This window comes from Lissotriton helveticus, chromosome 6, assembly GCF_964261635.1.
Source record: "Lissotriton helveticus chromosome 6, aLisHel1.1, whole genome shotgun sequence".
Taxonomy (NCBI): domain Eukaryota; kingdom Metazoa; phylum Chordata; class Amphibia; order Caudata; family Salamandridae; genus Lissotriton; species Lissotriton helveticus.
Window position 1 is genome coordinate 1,092,354,493 of NC_136067.1, and position 21,215 is coordinate 1,092,375,707.

At 45.3% G+C, this 21,215-nt stretch overlaps 1 protein-coding gene across 4 annotated transcripts in view; it reads left to right on the forward strand.

Moving 5' to 3' along the window:
• BIRC6 (baculoviral IAP repeat containing 6) overlaps positions 1-21,215 on the forward strand; it is a 2,208,279-nt gene that overhangs the window by 554,274 nt on the left and 1,632,790 nt on the right. For all 4 annotated transcript variants that reach the window (XM_078648748.1, XM_078648749.1, XM_078648751.1 and 1 more), the window contains exon 20: positions 3,428-3,525. In XM_078648748.1, coding sequence (XP_078504874.1) covers positions 3,428-3,525 — 98 coding nt within the window. The remainder of the gene's footprint in view (positions 1-3,427; positions 3,526-21,215) is intronic.

The window sequence follows — 21,215 nt, forward strand, 5'->3', positions numbered from 1 at the left end:
GCTGATGAGGAGTGTTCCAGTACTGGACGTCTGACAGGTACTACATAGGCATCCATGCATACATTCACCAATCATTACTGCCTTAGCAGTCAAGTCTGCTAAGGGTCCCTTTTGTCCACTTGGTCCTGCAGGTCTTCTAGGTGTTGGTTCCCTTCTCAGAACCTCCATCGTTTTGGAGGTACCACTTTGGTAAATACTCAGAGGGTGTGGAATCTGTGGTTAGAAGTATCCATGTTGTAATGCTCTGTCCGAGGCATGTGAGCTGTAGATCACACGTGCTTTGCATACTCCTGCCTTCTAGTGTTGGGTCTGGATGTTTGCAAGTTGTTTTTCTTCAAAGTCTTTCCAGTCACAGGGTAAGGTGACTCCTCCTTTCAGTGATAGTGTGCATGGGCATCAACACCATTGTTAGATTGTTTTCTGCGCCATATGGTTCGAAAGTGAATTGCTGTGATATGGTTCGAAAGCCTTCTTCAGGTTCCCCATGGTGCACAATCAACTATACCCATGTCAGTACTGTTTTGTACGCGTATCCCACTTCTCCGCGTATCGTATCGGTCGAACAATATTTCTATTTTGAACGGAAGTCTCGTGGAAGCCTGTTGGGCCTAACCGCTTTGGTCCACCTCGCAGTTGATGGAAAGGACTCCATTCAAATTCTGTCCTTGGTGCCACGCAAAGTATCTGCACACCGATTCGCACGAAGTGTGCAACCTGTGCGTATCTCTGGAACACAACGAACAAGACTGCGACGCGTGCAGATCGTTTCGATCGAAGAAAATGCTCTGCGATCTTCGTGAAATGCCAAGCCAGAATGCCAAATACACACTGTATATCTTCGGTGAAGAATCAGAGCAAGAAGAACTTGATGTTCAAGGGCCCGAAGAGGAGCAGAAAGAGCCTGTATCGATCAATTCCGTAATCTAACTCTGAGATGGAAGACGACATACCACAAGATCAACGTCCCGTGAGTACAAAACATCCCTTGCCTCGAAATCAAATTCAGACCGAGCAAAAGGCTTCGGTTCCTACTTTGGGCCACGGTTGGCAACAAGAAGATGTTTCTGACTCCTCCCAGCTCGGCACCGAAAAACATCGTTTAAGCCTTCCGGCTCGGGTCGGCCAAAGATAGGCACCGAGCGGAAACCTTCAGGCTCGAAGCCGAAAACTGCTTAGGAGCCGAAACCCTCGATGCTGAAATCGAAAACAGCTTAGAAACCCAAAGCTTTCCCGCCGAAGAGTCATTCCACCCCGGCACCGAAGTCCTCGATGCCGAAACCGAAAAATGCTACTTCAAAGCTGCAGGATCTGACTTTCGACGTCCCACCTCCCAAATCGGACCCAAAATAAAAGGAACTTTACATTAATCCTGGTGCAGGACATCTTGTCAAGAAACTGCTTCAGAAGCCCAAACCTGAGTAAGAGGAAATACATTATACAATTCCTTTAAAGAAGAAGAATGTTGGTACCAACCCTTCTCCTCCTCCACCGCGTTCTCCTGCACATTTACCACCTTTTCCAGCATTGGATCATTTGCTTACCACACCAACTCAGACTCAGATGTGAGTCCCTTGCTCACTGCACCATCAGGATTCAAGCAAGCCGGGCCGTGACGGCTGTAATGCCAGAAACCGGTCCCCGGAAGCTTGTTTCCTTTCCAGTAAAGAATTGGCATGGTAGTTTGGTCTGCCCTGTTCCCATGATGCACTGGGCCAGGGACAGACTAATTTGCATGTAGCCAGGTTCTGAACTGGGATGGTGCAGTGAGCTAAAAACGGTGATGGATCAAGCCCTGATCTTTTGACTGGGTAGGAGTGTTCTGCTTAATTCAGACACTTTGTCCATCACCACCCCCTTTTTGAATCGTTCTCTGTACCACAGCAAGGCAACCCCATATCTAAATCTGGCATTGCAAGATGGATTGTGAAATGTATCTAGACATGTTATGTGAAAGTAAAAAAAAACTTTGCTAATACCCCCTAAAGAGCATTCTACTTGCAAAATAGGGGCTACTATGGCCTTCTTATGAATATTCCCCTAGCTGACATCTGTAAGGCAGCAACATGGTCTACACCGCACATATTCACCAAACACTATTGTGTAGGAGTGTTAGCAAGGCAACAAGCTAATGTAGGCCAGGCAGTACTTAAAAAGCTGTTTCAAACAATGACAACAACTACAGGCTAGCCACCGCTTTGGGAGCATACTACTGCATAAGTCTATGCAAAATATGTGATCTACAGCTCACATGCCTCGAACGGATAATGTTACTTACCCAGTAAGCTTCTGTTCTTGGCATGTAGAGCTGTAGATTCACATGCGCCCACCTTCCCGGTCTCCTGTAGTTGTTGCAGTTCTCAGTTTACATACATATGCATGAACTTCTCAATTCTACACATACTAACTCCAGTCTCACCCTCTGCGGGAAAACAATTGTACAATGGAGTAAATGCCTATGCCCACTATCATCGAACGGAGGAGTCCCCTTACCTCGTGACTGGAAAGACTTCTTCGAACAACTTGCAAACATCCGGACCCAACACTAGATGGCAGGAGTATGCAAAGCATGTGATATACAGCTCTACATGCCAAGAACAGATGCTTTCTGAGTAAGTAACATTATCCTTTTGGCGGACATTACAACAGCAGATTCCTCCCCGCCCTCTGTTCTCCTTATTCTGTGGAGCAGACTCCTGTGATTTTTCAAAGGTCCCAAATTAAATTCACCCAGGTTGTTTCCAATACGACATAGTAGATTCACCTGAGGGCACGGAAAGGTTCAAGCTCATCTTATGTCAGCGCAGGTGTGGTGCTCACATGTGGCTCTGTGCTGTAGCAATTGCTATAAAACATTTCATAAGTCAACTGGTGCACTGGCACACTGGCGCATGGGTATAATCATTGGTGAGGAATTTCCAGTTAGAATATTAACCAGGAATAGTGATACTGAAGGTAAATAACATGTTTTTCTCTGTGTCCTCTTCGTTGCTACACCACTTGCTTCTCATTTCCTAATTCACTCTGAAAATTAAATGACTTTGCTCCAACACTTATTATGCAGAGTAGAATCTGTTACACGTCGACTGCATCCCATTGTGAGACTACCTGTTTTAAAGACAAAAGTGCCCTCAGAGGGGACTTTTACACGCAGTAGGAGTATAGCATTTAATCTAAATATTTTGCGAGTTTTCCTTGCCTTAATCAACCTCGAGTAGAAATTGATTGCCTTTGATTTGTTTTCAGAACTTCAAAACAACACCCGATTGAACTCTTACACGAAAGAGTAATATAAGGCATGTAGATCTAACGTGCATACCTAATGTTATAGAGAAGTAACTTCCTAGTGCAACTGCTGAATAAATATTGCCCTTTCGCCTTCATTGCTTTATTTTACTAAATTATTTGTACATGTTTTCCTTTATTCTAGCAATGGAAAGTGTGATCCAAGTCAGCAAGGGTTTGGATGCGTTCTTCTAAAGGCTTTGCTTGAAAATATGCAATTTTTACCTTCAGCTGCAACGGGAGGTAGTAAGAATATACATTCTAATTTTCATTTGTCAAGAAAGTGTTTTATTTTATGAAAATAGCATTTATATTGGGTAAACTGTTTAAACGTTTCTGAGGTTGTTGTTGGGCTGACCCTCTTTTTCTCTTAAAAATCCAATGTCACTTTAACCAGATCTAGTTTTGTGAAATTCAATTGTTTTAGTTTCACAGGTCCATTCAAACATTTGTATGTGTTCCTTGGGATGTTACATTTATTGGAAATTTATTTTTATTAGCTACTTGATTTGCTAGTAAGTTTTCTCTTGATCAACAAGTACTGTCTTGGTGTTTATTTCAAAATTGTTACTTGAAGATATTAGTTTGCTTACTTTTTTTGAACACCCTGAGCAACCGCATACTATTTTACCAGCCGACCAGACACCTATGATCAGCCACACATCACATATTCGCTCGCACACACTTCGCGTTCACAAAAGCTGAACTGTAGGTCGCTTATTTTCATGCATTGCACTCAAATTCTGGAATGACCTTAATACATCAGGCCTCCTCCTTGCTTCTTGAATTCCACAGGAAGGTGAAGACCTGCTCAAGTGTGTGGATACCTTCACAGTTGATAAGCTCGCTGCACAAATCCACAGTACATTTTGAGTCCTCTGTGATAATGTGGATCAATTTAAACTAACAAGATTATTTTTGCCTAAATAACTGCAGGCTTATTTTTTGGCATCTCTATCTGTTTTTCCTTTTTTTCTTTCTTTCTTGGCGTTTTCAAAATAAACAAAAAAACAGTTGCATACAGACTATCTCGCTGTCCAGTTGCGTACTATTATAATGCACAGTAAATAAATCAAAGGTACGGTTCTACCTGTATGAAATAAAGATAGCACTCCTGAATAAAAAATCACTATACAGCAAAGATCATAATATTTTCAATGTGAATTCCATTATACCCAAACACCCAAGTCGGGACCGGGCCCTCTTATCCTACCCATGTGGAAGGAGCACCAGTGTGTAGAGTACCCCCATACCAAAATGTCACCAGCCCCCAGGCTGTCTAGCATATATTTACTTATACCCTGATGATCCCGGAGAGTCTCCCCCCTTCACCCTGTCGGGTGCGTGCCCACTCCATGAAAGGCCGCCAGATGCCTCTAGGCCTGGATGCCGACTGCATCAATTCCCAAAAAGTGGTTAATTGCGTGTGACCAAATGTGACCTCTTGGATCCACTCTTTCATGGAAGGAGGTCCCTTCCGCCCCAATGCATAGCCACCCGGCGCTTAGCAAAGAGTAAAAGCATAGCATGTAATTTGCGAAATGCTACTGGCGTGTCTGACATAACCCAGTAAACCGAACAATGGGTTTGGATCATCTAACATGCCGATTATGTCATGGATTATAGTGAATGTCAGACCAAAATGAGGTCAGCTTTGGACAATTCCATGCCATGTGCAGGAACGTAGCCCGGGCTAAACTGCATCTCCAGCAGCTATCATCTTCTTTGACCCCCATGTGGTGTAGGTGGGAGGGGGTCCTATAGAATCTGTGGAGATACTTACAATTAATCAAACGTAACTTGTAATTAGGGGAAAGAGCCGTGAGCTGGGTCGAACAATATGTCCTTTGATCTTCCGTCAGCGGGTTTGGCAATTCTTCATTCCACGCCTGTAGTGCTCTAGGGTGCACCGAGGGGCAGAGTTTTGCATGTTATTGTAAATGCGTATAATTAATCTATGATGAGAATCTGACGTCAACACATTTTCTAGTGCTAGTAGTGTGGGTGGGGGACTCTGGAATATATTGAGTAGGATCCTGCATGTAGCCCTGAGTTTGAAATTTAAGAATAGTTCAGAAAAAGGCACTGCCCTCGATCGATTCAGGGGAGAACGAAATAGCCCCTCAGGTTATAAGTCTGCAAACATGCACAAACCTATCTTCTGTGCTAATGCTCTGCTTGCACCCTCACCCATGGTAGTTAGCATGGGAGTATGTGTCAAAGGGATGGACTGGGCATATAGGATTTTCAGTTTAGCTCTTTCCCGTAGTTTGTCCCACGCCCATCGCAGGGTTTCAACTGTATCAATGCCATCTCTGGGTCATTTATAGACCTGATATAATGCTACTGAGAGGTGTACTGACGCCGCAACATCCATTTCCACGGCTGTGTGTGGATGAAAGGGGGTGGGGTGTACCCAATAGTGCAAAAACTGAGCTCGAGCACTCCCTGCATACAATTATATATGCAGGCCTCCCAGCTCACCCTGGTGCAAGGGAAGGGTAAAAAAAATTCCCACGAAATCTGTGCCTATCTACCCGCCCAGACCATAGAAATGAGGGAAGAATGAAGCGATTTAAAGAAAGCTTGCGTAAGTGTAATTGGAATATTTGCAAATAAATATAATAGCTTCTTTATGACCACTATTTTGGCTATTGCAATTCTCCCAGTTAGTGACAAGGGGAGCTCAGCCCACGCTGTAACATTTTCATCCAACCAAGCAACTGTACGCCCATAATTCATATCCCAGATACCCTATTTGTCTAAACTCAGCCAAAAGCCTAGATATTTCACCGGCCATCGGCCCATTTGAACGGGAAATCAGTTTGAAAAGGGGTGGTAGTATCTGTCAGGGGGACTATAGTTGATTTAGTCCAATTTATGGGGACACCGGAAAGACCTCTAAATTTAATAAATTCACGAAGGATATGAGCCTTGTTTGACGCAGGGTCCTCCATGTACAATGTCACGTCATCTGCATATAATGATATGAGGAGTCCCCTTTTGCTAAAACCAAGCCCCCTAGAAGTGTGATGTTGCCTAATGCGTGCTGCCAAGTGCTCCATCGCTATTGCGAAGAGCAAGGGGGTCAAAGGGCCCCCTGTCTTGTACCACGCGATATAACAAACGGATCCGACAGCATGTCATTCACACGGATCCTCACAGAAAGCCTCATGTATAACATTCGCACTAGGCTAAGAAACAAGGGACTGAACCCAATCCTCTCCAGAACGGCAAATAGATACGACCACTGTAGCGTATCAAACACTTTTGTAGCATCAGGAAAAACTGCTATTGCTTGTGAGTCAGGGTGTAAATAGTGAACTACCGTAAAGAAGGACCTGAGGTTATGTGCTGTGGATCGCCCAGGGACTAAGCCCGATTCGTTCTAGGCGAGCAATCAGTGGGAGCAGAGGCTGCAGCCGATTTGCTACCAATTTTGCTAAGAATTTCACATTAATGTTTATTAGCCAAAGTGGTCTGTAAGAATCAAGTTCTTCCTCTGGCTTCCCTGGCTTCAGCAGAGTGATAATAATTGCCTCACGCATTGATGGTGGTAAAATACCCGAAGTCTGGGCCTCCTCGTAGAGTTCCATCAAATGAGGAGCAAGTTCTTCAGCATATGTTTTGTAAAAGGCCGTGGTTAGGCCATCAGAACCCAGGGCCCTTTCCAGTGGGAGACTCTTAATTACCTGGGTAACATCCTCAACTGTAAATGGAACATCCAGGTATTCCCTATGTCCTCGACCCAACCATAGCAACTCCGAGTCATGAAAGGGCCGAGGGCCTCCTGGACAGAACCATGGGTTTTCGTATAAAGTATAGTGTAGAATTGTGAGAACGAGTCTAATATTTCTTTCGGGCCTTGACACCAGTGTTCTCCCAGGCCTAACACCCTCACCGTACCTCCTAGCTTGAACATACTTACCCAAAAACTTCACCTCGCGCTGGGACTCTTCCTCAAATCCAAGCAGTTTCTCTTTCAGTGGGGCTACAACCATATGATAGTCTGTTGTGTAAAACTGTAATTCGAGCTCCTTAATCTGTTTCCACGTGGGCTGGTGGGGCCTGATTCACAGAACTAACTTAAGACAAAATCCTAAACTTACTACTTTTGGTATTCACAGAAGGCACTTGGTAGTAGTAAAGTTAGGATTTTGTCTTAAGTCTGTCTTAAGTCTGTCTTAAGTCTGTCTTAAGTCTAAATCTTAACTTTACTACTACTAAATGCCTTCTGTGAATACCAAAAGTAGTAGGACAGACTGAGGACAGAATCCTAACTTTACTACTACTAAATGCCTTCTGTGAATACCAAAAGTAATAAGTTTAGGATTTTGTCTTAAGTTAGTTATGTGAATCGGGCCCGGAGTGAGGGGGGTGATGTGCACCTGGGTTACAAGGACCCCACAGAGACTACAGCAGGATACAAGGCAACACTACAAATAAATGTAACTATCCCAGCCGCAACCCTTCAAGTCCTACTGTGCCATACACATACTCCGTGCCAGGTAATCCACCAGAGAGTAATCCAAACCACCGCACCTCCTCACAAGTGGAATGGCGAGTGAATGGATTTGTCGACGTCCGGGCCGGGCGGCCGCCTGTCTATCGGCTGTGTTATTCCTCTTGAGCTGTTCAGCTAATATGCAGCAGCAGGCAGAGACTAGTACATTAACAGTTTCACACTGGGCCGGGCGTAACCGGCATATCGGCTCACAGACCTCTGTACACCGTGCCTCAATGCTCCTGATTTCAATATGGCGGCATGGCCTTCGCACAAAGGACCCACCGCAACGCCACACTCAGCCCCCAGTAAATAACCAGGCCTAGCAGGGGGACAGGTTATCAACCTGCAACGCTGTCTCCATCCGGCAGCGACGCAGGATCGCCGGTCTACTCACACAAGTGTCACAGGTAAGCTCAGGGGCCTCACAACCAGTTGCCACAGGGCTTTATCTTCTGCGCCTTGTGTCCCAGCATGGACCGATCTGATCATACACCTCGTCCGGGGCCTCGCGATAGTTCGTTCCCGGGGGCAGCATAGCCCACCGGCTCTGCGATGACACTCCAGCCGCTGGGTCGATCAATCACGTCAGCTCAGCGCTGCTCCTCGACTGCACTTGAGCACGGGGCTCAATGACCTGGACCAGGCCACACTCCGTCAGGTCCCGCCACTCAACACAGGATTGTAGTGCAGTCACCAGGAGCCAGTGCAGCCCCACCAGCCTCACAATAGCGCTCCAGCCGCAGGGTCAAGCGAAGCCCAGCGGCTTCGTGCAGTGCCGTGGTCGCACTTTAGCCCGGGGTCTCAATAGCACCATCCAGGCCGCAATCCGTTGGGGCCCTCCGCTCGCCTCAGGAGCATTGTGAACCTGCAACAAGCAGTCCTTTCGATGCTGCACCATTTAGGCATAGCCTAGAGGCGGTTTATGCATGGCGCTGGCCTCTAGATAGCCGGATTACTTCAGGATCAGTTTTCGGCCGGCATAGTGCGCTCAGCAAGCGGCCATCTTGCAGCACGGCAGACCCCGCCCTGGCATCTCTGCATCTCTGCATCTTAATTGTGCTTGGCATATGTATTGGTGGTCCAAAATAAGCATGCCTTGATTTGTTATGCTGTTTAAAAACATTTTATATCTGTTATTGGTCTTGTCGGTGGCTTGGTCAAATCGCCCGCTTAAGGTACTCCCCAGTAGCATTGAAAAATGACACTGTATTGTTTTTTTCCCCTTAATATTCTCTGGTGACCCAGTTAATGGAATTCGTTTTTCAGCCCCACTTGATGAGGCCTGGAATATAATTAATATTTTTGATACTGCGGACAAATAATTTATCGGTTTATGCTAATAATTAAACTGTTTATGCTTTACTGGCTTTCATTGTTCATTCAAAGGATTTTGTCATCACAAGGTTTCTGTGTAAGCATATAGTTTACCCTTCTGTGGTCGACAGAGAAACATCAGTGCAGATTACAGTGATGTTCTTCACTTTTTAAACTGTGCATTCTGCGAGACACTGAAGGTCGGATGTTAAACTGTTACATTTTGGTTGATATCTTTCGTGAATCTGCTCTTCTGTACCTTCTGTATTCACATTACACACAGTATGAACGTGAATTAATTTTGCCTTGTGATATCTTTCTCCTCTCTCTCTTCTCTTTCTCCTTTAATGTCTCCCTCTCTCTCCTCTATACTTCCCTCCATAGAGCGATTGGGAGCGAGGTGAAATTGGTAGACCGAGAGGAAGATAAGGAGAGTGATTGGAAATTCACTAGTCACTTTCTTAGTCTCAATACACTGACTTTATTATCATTCTCATGCAAGTTAGCACTTGTGCAGTACTTTGTATGATGGTACCACCATCTTGCAATATTTATTGTGCTCTTATCTGTATTCAGACACACACCTACAGTTTTTTTCTTTGATTTTTAAAGAAATCTTTTACCGACATAAATGGTGCTGTGCTGCATCTTTTTAATGTCTGTCTTCATTTCAGGGTTCCTAGAATTAATATTGTTCTAGTCCAGAAATGTAAAGCAATGACATATGGCAATGTGAAAATGTAATTGCAAGGCTGAAACTTTCTCTTCTTAATCTTTACTTAATGTTTTTTAATGGTTATGCCTTATTACTCCTTCATGAATAGCTGATTCCTTATAGTATCTAAAACCTTTTTTTTTAATTTTTATTCTTTTTATTGAATTTTCAGACAGTTAAACATAGGAAACATTTCGGACCTTTACTCTACTGCATTCGTCATCCCATTATGCAAAACATAGTATAATTGAAACTCATACACCACAATACCTAGAATGCATATAGAGGGTACAGCAATTATGGTTAACTTTACTTGTCAGAAGGATGTTCATTTAAAGAAGTCGTGAGATATTGCCAATAGTCTTTAGGACAGGACCGTGCTGGCAACTCTTCTCCATACGTCTGCAATGTATTGCGACAATAAGCCAGGTCACAAACCCATTGTTTACTGGTTGGCGCCAGTTTGCTCTCCCAACATAAGGAAACTCTCCGCTTGGCAAGTAGCAGTGCTATCATACAGAATTTCCGCTTCACAGCTCGCACATTCCCTATTATACCCAATAAACAGGTTCGGGCATCACATATAATGTCAACCCCCACCATTTCTGTCAACAAAGGGGTGATCTCTACCCAATAAACTTGTATTTTCAAATATCTCCATGCAAGGTGCATGAAATCCGCCATACCGGCACCACAACGCCTACAGCACGCTTCATTTCGAAGACCAAATGTATACAGTTTCACAGGCGTATAACATGTTTGGTGTAGATACTTAAAGTGCAGGATTCGGAGATTGCCGTTGGGGGTTAGCATTGGAGTCAGGGCACAGGTGGTTCGCCATTTGTCCTGCGTGAGCGGGTCAAGGATTTTATCCCATCTTTCACGCGCCCTATCAGTCGTGTACTTCATCTCATTCTGCGCCGTAGTGTAGAGCTGTGATACCAAATGTGTAGTATTTGGTGAGGTCACAATTAGATGCAGCGTGTCTAGTTGAGGTGGTCCAGCAGGGAAACAAGGGTAGACTTTCTTAATTGCCCCCTGCAGCCTGTGGTAGGTGAATTGAAACAGCAGTGTTTGGTTTGTAATATATGTCAGACCCTGCGCAGTCTTAAACATCCCATTGCTATAGAGGTCCCCCATGGTGTCTATCCCAACCTGGCGTAACAAGTTCATACCCACCTTCTCATTGGTAACAGAGAGTTCAGGATGATGATTTAACGGCAATGCCGGTGCATATAGGGGCAATTTATCTGCCAGGTGTCCCAGTTTTTGCCACGCCTTATTGGTGGCGTCTATCGTGTTAATGTCTTTGGCATGTAAAGGAGGGCAGGTATGTGTTATTATAGATGACAAAGGAATTGGTAAGGCGTCTCCTTCCTCTACTGCCGTGTGTGTTAGGTATTGGATGGGATGATACCAGTATGTAGCATATTGGGCCTGGGCACACAGATAATAAAGGAGAAAGTCAGGTACACACAGTCCCCCTTTGGAGTACGGTAAAGCTAAGGTACGCAGCTCTACACGGGCCTGCTTTCCCACCCAAATCAGCCGTAATACTGCCGCCGTTATTCGTTTGAATACCTCTCTTGGGGGTGGTATCGGGATATTGTTAAAAAGATAGAGGAGCTTAGGAAGCATTACCATCTTAACAATAGCAATCCTGTCAGCAAGTGATAGTGGCAATTGTATCCAGCGATTGATTTTGTCATCCAGGGAAGACAATACTCTTCCATATTTTGTTCGCATAACAATTTCAGGATCTATGTGATACCATACCCCTAAATATTTGATGGTGGTGTCTGTCAGGGGGAAGATAGATGATTTTGACCAGTTTATCTGGAGTCCAGAATGCCTTCCAAATTTGATATATTCACGAAGGAGTGGGTCTAGGTTTTGTTTGGGTTCTCGCACGTAGAGCAGCATATCGTCCGCATATAACGAGATATGCAGTGGTCTGTTATTGAATTGTAAAGCTGAATGTTTATGCTTTTGTCTGACCTTGCAGGCTAGGGGTTCGAGGGCGATGGCGAATAGTAAAGGGGATAAAGGACACCCTTGTCATGTACCTCGCTCTATATTGATCGGATCAGAGATCTAGCCGTTTACTCAAATTTTTGCTGTATGTCGTGTGTACAGCAATTGTACCCATTGTAGGAACATGGGAGGGAAACGCATCCTTCTAAGCATTGTCAACAAATACGACCATTCAATGGAATCAAATGCCTTAGCGGCATCTAGCATGACCGCCACCGCCTTAGTTTCAGGCATCAGATAATGGGAGAGTGCGAATAGCGTCCTAGTATTGTGTAGTAGCTCTAGTTGGGATGAAACCTGACTGGTCCGGAAGGACTAGCTTAGTCATGAGTGGCTGTAACCTACACGCTAATAATTTTGCTAAAATTTTAGAATCAACGTTTATTAAGGACAAGGGTCTGTATAAATCGCAGAGTTCTGGGTCCTTAGCAGGCTTCAGTAGAGCTATCACTACTGCCTCCCGTAATGTTGGAGGTAATTCTGATTTCTCAACGGCTTCCCCGTACATCTCGACCAAACGTGGGGCAAGAAGGTCAACATAGGTTTTATAGAACTCACCTGTAAACCCGTCCGGGCCTGGGGCCTTGCCATTTGGTAATACTTTTATAATCTCTACTACTTCTTCTATCGTGATACGCCATGCAAGATACGCCCTTTGTGCATCGGAGGGCCATGCAGTGGCTACATCCTCTAGATATTCCATTACCTCCACCGATGTCGCTGTGGGCTGCGATTTATACAACGCGCCATATGTGTGTACAAACCCGTCTAATATACCCTGCGCGTCTGAGCATATACTACCATCCTCCTTCCGTATTTGCAATACCGTTTGGGAGCTATGATTTTCCCATATTTTAGATGCCAATACTCTCCCCGCTCTTCCACCCTCCCCGAAAGCTCTAGCTGTAGGTCGTTAATTAATATATTTAGGCTTGTCAGTGGCAAAAGACTGGAATTCAGTTAAAACCTTTCTTATCTCCCCCAATACAGACTGATTCAGTGTATGTTCATATCGTTTCTCAAGTGACTTCAACTGCGATACGCAACGTGTCAGTTGCGCACGGATATCCCCGAGTATCCCTGCATTCGTGCTAATGCACACTCCCCTTATGGTAGCTTTAAATGCCTCCCAAAGGAGACACGGATCTTGTGTAGTTGGTGCATTCAGTTGGAAGTTGTCAGTGATAGCCTTGGCTATAGTATCTGTATAGACCGTGTCAGTAAGGGCTTTAGCGTTGAATCGCCAACTATATGTGCGTGGGGAGTAGTGCGGTATTTGGAGGGTCAATAGTATAGGATTATGATCTGAGAGGGTCTTAGGCATATGTTTGATCGCCTCGGCCCAGAGAAGGATTTTGTCCGAGCCAATCCAATAATCGATATGGGACCAGCTGCTAAATGCAGCCGAGGAGTGAGTTACCTCTGTAGAGGCTGGGTATTTCATCCTCCACATGTCATGTAAGTTCATGTCAGTTATGATGTCCAGCACTTTAGCTCTTGCCCCTCTATGTGGCTCTGTCGTTGGTCCTGACCTGCCTAATTTATCATTCAGCGTTAGATTCAGATCGCCCCCCAAATCAATGTGCTATCTCGCACAGCATGTAGATGTTGCCACACCTCATGGTAGAAGTCCGGTGCATCTATGTTGGGGCCATACGTATTTATGATTGCTACCCTCTGAGCTTCCCCGTTAAGATGAGGTATCTGCCCCGATTATCCATTATCAAACATTCTTTGGTGAAGTTAGTGCCTTTTTTTTTTTTTTACCAAAATCGTGACCCCCCGTGAGTAGGAAGAATATGTGGCGCGGCATATAGACTTGGCCCATCGTTTGCCTATGTTACACTGTGCGGATGGACTTATGTGAGTTTTCTGCAATAGCGCGATGTCTATCTGCCATCTATCCAAACAAGCAAATATCTGTCTAACTTTCTTTGGGTTCGCGAAACCCCGTATGTTCCATGTTATCAGATTCAAATGTACCCTTCTAGATACGCTATGTGGTCTAGCCATCAGTCGTAAGCAAATATGCGCCCTGTAGACTCATGTTGATTCCTGCCCTCCCCAGTATTAATACAAGACACCTCAGTGCGAGAGTCTCAATTCCGTTAATGTAAATCCATTGGGTTTCAGCAATGCATCTCAAGTGATCCGGTCCTGTGAACTTAAATAACCCCCCGTTCAAACTCCCCTCACCCACTTTAGCAACCTAATTTTGCCAACGCCATACCCCAGTAAGAACAGTTTTCAAACTCAAGAACATTTTGGGGAACACCCACATGAAAGTCCGCCTAGGGCACACTACACCATCCAATCTAATGGATGTGGACAGACCATAATAGCATATGTAGAACGTATCTTCTTGAACAGTATAATCAATATTGGTAACACCATCCGTATCAAAAACATCATCCCGGCAACCCATCCAACATTTAACAGTTACAGAGTATGTATCATCGTGCATGTGGTTTAAGATCCATGTCTCTAAAAGGAAATAGCAGTGACTCATTAGTTCGCAGACGGCATGAGAGATTCGCCGCGCACAATACTACTATTATCGCCGTCTATGGCTCACACTGTGCATCAAAGGTTTGGAGGGATGTGGCAGGCAGTACATATAAAGTCCCTGAGATACAAAAGTCAGACTGACAAGTTTGATGGGGTAGCAATTTAACCCCAGGCCATCTTTCTGCCGTGTGCTTGAAACTGTACCTCGAACCTGTAGCAGTGCCCTTAAGTCCTTGCATTACCACATTATGCATCACCACAGTTTGTCGCACTTACCACCCACAGTTTCTCAGGTGTTCAACCAGTGTGATCCCTATAGTTTGGATGTTGCAAGAAAGGCACTGCATATCGCCCATCTCGACATTATCAAGAGGGTCGACGTCGCACATGCCGAGTATGGAATCAGTCAGAGTCTTGCTGTTGTGAAGCACGTGTCTGCTCTTTGCGTTTATTAACAATCTTTTTGAGGAAATCATGAGCTGCTTTAGGCGTGGATAATATGGTTGGTTACCCTCCCAGACAACCTTTAGCCGAGCTGATACAACATGGCGTATTCTATCTGCATAGTTCTCAATTTTGCCTTGACATTAGTAAACTCCTTACGGGCCTGTTGTACTGCCATACTATAGTCTGAGTAAAATTCCAGTTGATTTCCCTGGTACGTGACTAGTTTCTTCTCCCGTGCCATCCTCAGTATGTTATCGCGGTCACGGTAGTTTAAAATACGAGCCACTATTGGTCTAGGAGCTGCTCCTGGTGGAGGTCGTGGTGCCAGCGATCTATGCGCACGCTCGACTATGAAAATCGACGATAGCTGTTCCTCACCGAATGTCGCCCTACACAGTTCCTCCACATAGGTTTCCATGTGGCCTGTGTTGGTTGTTTCTGGCACACCTGCTATACGTACGTTGTTTCGACGTGATCTGGCCTCCAAATCCTCCGCCTTGGCTTTGATGACCTCTAGGACTTTTTCCATACCTTTACATTTGTCAGCAGTGGTGTGTGCTTCATCTTCGACCGCCAATATACGGATTTCATCAGCATCTATTCGCTCTCCTTGCTTGTCCAGTTTTGCCGCCATATTGTCCACTCTGCACGTTAGATGATCAAGTTTGCCATTTATATCCTGCAGGCTGGTCTGTATGGCCTTCAGAATAGCTTCCATGCTGCTCGTCGCGGCTGCGTCCCCCTCTGTTTCCGTATCTGAGTGCGCTATGTTTCCGTGGTTGGTTCTGCGTGATTCAAAGGTCAGCTTCGGTTGTTGTTTGTCAGGTTTTCCCATCATTGGTGAGTATCTGTGTGTTGTGCGAGTCAGTTCTGATCACCGTACTCCGTGGTGGTATCCGCCCCGTGGTATGAAGTGCAATTTACCCAGGCAGCCGATCGTGGCCAACCTCCGGTGTTCACCTTCCCTTACGCTACTCTCTGTAAGTGGACTGTTGTGCAAAGTGGTGATGATGGACCATACTTGAGGTGCAGGCGAGACGTATACAGACTTTTTGGCTCCAGTGGTGAGGTAGCCCCTGGCTCAAAGGACGATTGCAGGGCGGTAGAACTGTGGTGCGCCAGCAGTGTGTGTGCCTAGGTGTATCCGCGTGGCTATCCCACCTCAGAAGTGCGGCATCTGGCAGCCCACCAAGTCACTGGCGTCAATCTGGGTGGCAGCCGCTGAAAGAGCTGTTCCACGATATAATTACAGTGTACAATATCTGCTCCAAACGATATGGTTGCGTCCTGGGTTTGCGTTTCTCGTTGCTTTCGTTTTAGACCCGCATTCCGACCGCACTAGCCGTTTACCGCGCGCTCATCTTGTTCAGTACTTGTCAAGTGTACACGACCTCACATTCGTGGGTATCGTATCCTCGCGGCAACGCGCTAGCACAGCTTTAGTAGTGGCGCGCCGTCCAGTATCAGCCCAGTGAGCTCCCAAGTCGTTACAGCATAGTGCGCCAGTGTCAGCCCCACATGTGCTCCAGTACGGTTTACGTTAGTGCACATTGGTACTATGTTTACAAGTTGGTACTCCTGCAATGTCTGCCAGCTGTCGCTACCTTCAAGTGTCACTTTATGCCCCCAGGTTGTGCAGTGCCAGCGATATCTTCGATAATCGAGGAGCAGTTCTAATCATATTAGCGCTTCTCGCCATATCCTTCTGTGGAGGTCGCCATTTTAGATTATCAACAGCGCTGTGTTATGCGCTAATGTTTGTTCCTTGCATAGTGAAAGCGCCGTGTTAGTGTTACACAGACCTCATTCAGTGTCAGTTGCTGTTCCGCTGACGGGGAATCTGCGCATATCCCTCATTAGCGCCGCTGTACCTGGGTAAACGAGCTGGTCCGAGTCTTTCTCGTGGGCGCCATTTTAGGTTCAGTCAGCCGCCGCAACCCCGAGAGGTTTTCCATCAGTTCTTTGGTATTCCGGCCGCCTTGGTTGCCTGCTACCGTCCGATGTCCATTTCCGTCCTTTTACCGTATCCTGCGGTCCGTGAAACGGTAAATTATGCGCTTGTTTGAGGTCTGTCCGGCGGAGCCGTCGTATTAGGTAGCCATCCTGCTGTGTGCCCTCTAGCGCCCTCATAGTATCTAAAACTTAAATTATTTGTTACACTTCATGCTACATGTTAATGGGATTCATGACTAGATGTGCAAATTTATTCAGCCTTGAAATGAGCTCCCAAAAAGTTAAGCAATTTAGTGTCTTTCCGTTGGTAACTTGAAACAAGAAACTCGGTTTTCTAGGATAAAACGTTTGTAAAATGTAGCAGCGCCAAACCAAAATCAGATATAAAGCAGATACAGTTCTTAAATCAATTTAATATAAATTCATATTTAATGATTAACTCCAAATGGCAATATTCATAAGGAACAATGGGAAACCTGTGTTACAGTTATCCTATGGAGAGAGGGTGACTGATTCCAAGATGCTTTTAAAGATGGACCATGAAGGAGCAAGGATCAACTAATGCCAAGTACCTTTCAATGGCCAACAGTTTTACGGTTATTAAGCCTTTGCTCTTGAAGTTAAAAACTGCAAGTGGGATAAGCAGGACACTTTTGTTTAGATGAGCTCCATGAGGTCAGGTACATCGATTTTGTGGTATTGCTGAAGCCCTGAAGTGTTGTGCCAAATGTTCATACTGTGATCAACTTGAAACCGTAGCAAAGTAAGTTTCTGTGCATACATTGCTGACTTTTTCCACTCTCTTGAGGTACGTTGGGATGTAATCGCTTTTATGGAAGTTGAAATTACTCAACAAGTTGAGGGCGGGAGCATAAGCTTGTCTTATACCTGACTAATATGATTTAGCATGCGTGTGAACCAATACCAGGAAGAGAGGCTGAACTCTTTATGGCCCAGGCCTTGTGTTGTGGGTAAGCGCCACCACTCTGCTCCTTCGTGCAGCATCAGACTGTGATCAAATATCACCTTTGACTGTTATGTTCTCCAAGCGAGTTTCGTCTAAGAAGTCCCAAAGGAGGTCACGGAGATAGAGCAGAAGGGACAATTTGTTCTCACTATGCCGTTCAAAGTCCAGAAGTATATCTCTTTGTCATGTTTATGCTCCCAGACTCTGGCTTTGACCTTTGAACCGAACTTGGTTGGTATCGCTTTGGTGCCAGCTTTACTGAGGGAGCCTAAAAGAACTTCGCCCACTTTTCTCGGCCATTACTCATGTGATGCTGGTATTCCTTAGCCTGTGGGGCCCTATCTTGTTCATGCAAGAGGAACTAGGCCTGTCCCCAGTCATTGCTGCTTCACTGTCTAACGAACCTGATTTGGCACTTTCTTATCCTTATTCTTCAGATAAGGCCTTGTCAGATGTTCCTCTTTCAGCGCTAATGTCCACCCCAACATCATCCCAAACACCATCGGCTCCAACTTGAGATCATGTTATGACATGACAGATTTTCCATCCTTGTCCGATCTAGACGAAAGGCACTGCAGTTGTTGGAAGGGGATCATCTTAGATGACCCGGCTACGTCATAGGTTCTTTAACCAAACGGTAAACCGTTTTGAATTCTCATCATATCTGATTCAGATGCCCCCTATGTTCTATCTTGATGACATTGACAGTTGTTTGGCTGGTCACCTCCTCCCTTCTATGGGTACCAATCCAGGTTACTGTTTGTCCTTCAGAATTCTAGTGCCATTGACACTTTGCCTGATGTGGATTTATACTGCTGTTCGGGGCCTACTACAGAGGAAGAGGCTACATTTACTGTGGTATTGCACAAAGCTACAGAGGTTTTGGAACTGTCCTTAAGTGTAGAAGAAAGCAGGTTAAATCTCATTGAGATTTTGCAGCCTACTGCCACCCTCACTGAGCCCATGCTGCCCTTTTTTGATGCCCTGATAGACACATATTAGTGACTTGGAACTCACTGGCTTTCACACTGGATGTGAGGCCCATGATTGCTTTGGCCATCCTGTTTCTGAGGACCTGAAATTCTTGGCGACTGACCCCTTTTCTGACAACCTTGTGGTGCAGACATTTTCACCATATGGCTCCACTTCTAGATGCATTCAATCAGCTCGTCAAAAGATATACTTTGGCGACCAGGATGATACAGCTTTGAGTGCTTTAAACCAGGATTGACCGTAAACTGATCTTTGGGCAGGGGCTTCCTGGCATGGCAGATTCACCAGCATCATTTGAAATTCCTGAGTTAATCCCGATAAATGCACTTTCTGAGAGCTCAGCCTGTTCAACTGTCAGACAACTTTTTTGGCAGGATAGAGGGGTATGGTGGTTCCAAGGCCCAAAGAGGTCCGCAGCAGTCCTCCTCCTCTTCTCCTGCTCTCCCAACTAAGCTGTTTTAGCCCATTTTTGAAAGAGCGCATGCAGCCTGTCCATGAGCGTGCCCTACCACTTCAAATGATGGCAGTCCATCATTACGAACCTGCTGGGTTCTGCAGATTGTTTGCAGGGTCTGCACTCTTTCAAGACTTTCCTTCCTCTTCCCCTCCCTTTGCCTCAACCATGCCTGAAAGGTCATTCTTGCATTCTGCATCAAGAGAACCTTTTGCTGTTTAACAATGGTATTTCCTAATTACCAAGAAGGCCAGGAGGTTTGCTTTTCTCTCTCCCATTCTGGATCTTTGTGTTCTCATTGTTTTTCCACTGCAAGATAATGTTATTGAAACTGCCCTAGCTGAGGTGTTCCTGACTTTGGACCATGGCAACTCGATAATGTCCCTCAACCTTAAAGATGTGTGCTTTCAGGTATGCATCCTGCAGATGCACTGGAAGTACCTGCAATTTTTGGTGGGCTCGATTTACTCTCAATCCGTGGTCCTGTCATTTAGACTGGCTTTGACACTCTGCGTTTTTACAAAGGTCATATTGATGGCGGCAGCACATATTTCCAGTTTGTGGTCTCTTTATTCCCATACTTGGACAACTGGGTACTGAAGATGTCTTTTGTCGTAGCTGGTGGCGAACCATGTTCAATTCACGATCTCCCTGCTGTTTGACCTGTGGTTTTCTTTCAACCGCTCTAAGCCACACCTCTATCTGCCTTAGATAATTCTCTTTCTCATCTTTATCTCAGTAGAACTGGACACTCTGTCCCACAAGGTCTTCCTGACTCTCTGGCTGATTCAGGACATTCAGCCTATGATCATGGAGCGCTCTTCATCCATCCTTGACAGTCCTGCATCTCCTGGGACTTTTTATCTCCTACCTCTTGCTAGTCCCTCTTATTGTGTGGCACTTGTGTGTGCTGCAGTTGTGCTTCTACTTCCAGTTGTCCTAGCACATGGGAATCCTCTTGGATAGAGTTTGGGTTTCAAGGCATTTCTGCCTTATTTCTGCCTTACTCCTGCCTTTTCCCTTTGGTCATTCATACCAGGTGCTGACCTACAACACAACCGCTAATTAGCGGTAATGACAACATGCAGGGTGGTGTGGACTTTAATTCCCTGTTCCTGGAGTCATTAAGGCTATGGCCATGGAAGTAGCTTCACTGCAGTTAGCTGGTGAGGGAATCTCTTGTGGGTTCCCTGAACACGTATGCAACGACCTCTGTCAGCACCACTTTGCCTATCAGTAATGGCTGCTTCACCTGGAAGCAGTTTAATTCATTCTCAAGTATCCCTCATGTGAACCTTTTCTGCCTCTCGAGAGACCGGTTATGCTCCCTTCAGTTTCCATAGAAGCGGTCCCTGAGGCTGAATTTGGTCAGCAGTGGAATTCTATCTCCACTACAATGTTCTTCTTCCTTGTGTTTGAGGGAGTTTCACTTGGACTGGGAAAGATATTAGTTGTATTGGATTGGCTTTGGAGTGTGTGGAAGGTACTTTACACAGCTTTGCCTGTCCTTTAAACAACTTTGCCTGTCCTGGGCCCACCCTTCTGAAAGTTGGCATCATCTTGCAACATGATGGGCCAGTCATGCACTCAAACCTCCAGAGCCTTCTCCTTGCTTGAAGATGGAGCAACACAATTTGTGTTGCTTTGCTCTCCCCTCATACATCATCCATAACCACCTGTGAGTAATCTACTAATTCTATCTCTGCTGGGTGTTTGTCCTAGCTTGTTAGCTGATATTCAGGGTTGGATTTTGACCTCCTCGAGGTGCTCTTATCTGATGTGTGGCTGTTCTTTTCTTTTTTCCTTCAAGGTATTTCTGTGTGCACAGTTATTTACTGTTCCTTACTGCGTTATCCTGTTTACATGATCAGCCTTCATTGTTCAAATCCACATTTGTCATCCAGTTTCTGAAGGGGGTGACATATTTGCTTCTTCATGATCCCTTTGTGATGCCTCAATGGGACCTTAATTTGGTACTCAGATTCTTGATGGCATCTCTCTTTGATCCCATGCACTGTTATTTATTGAGACTTCTAATGTT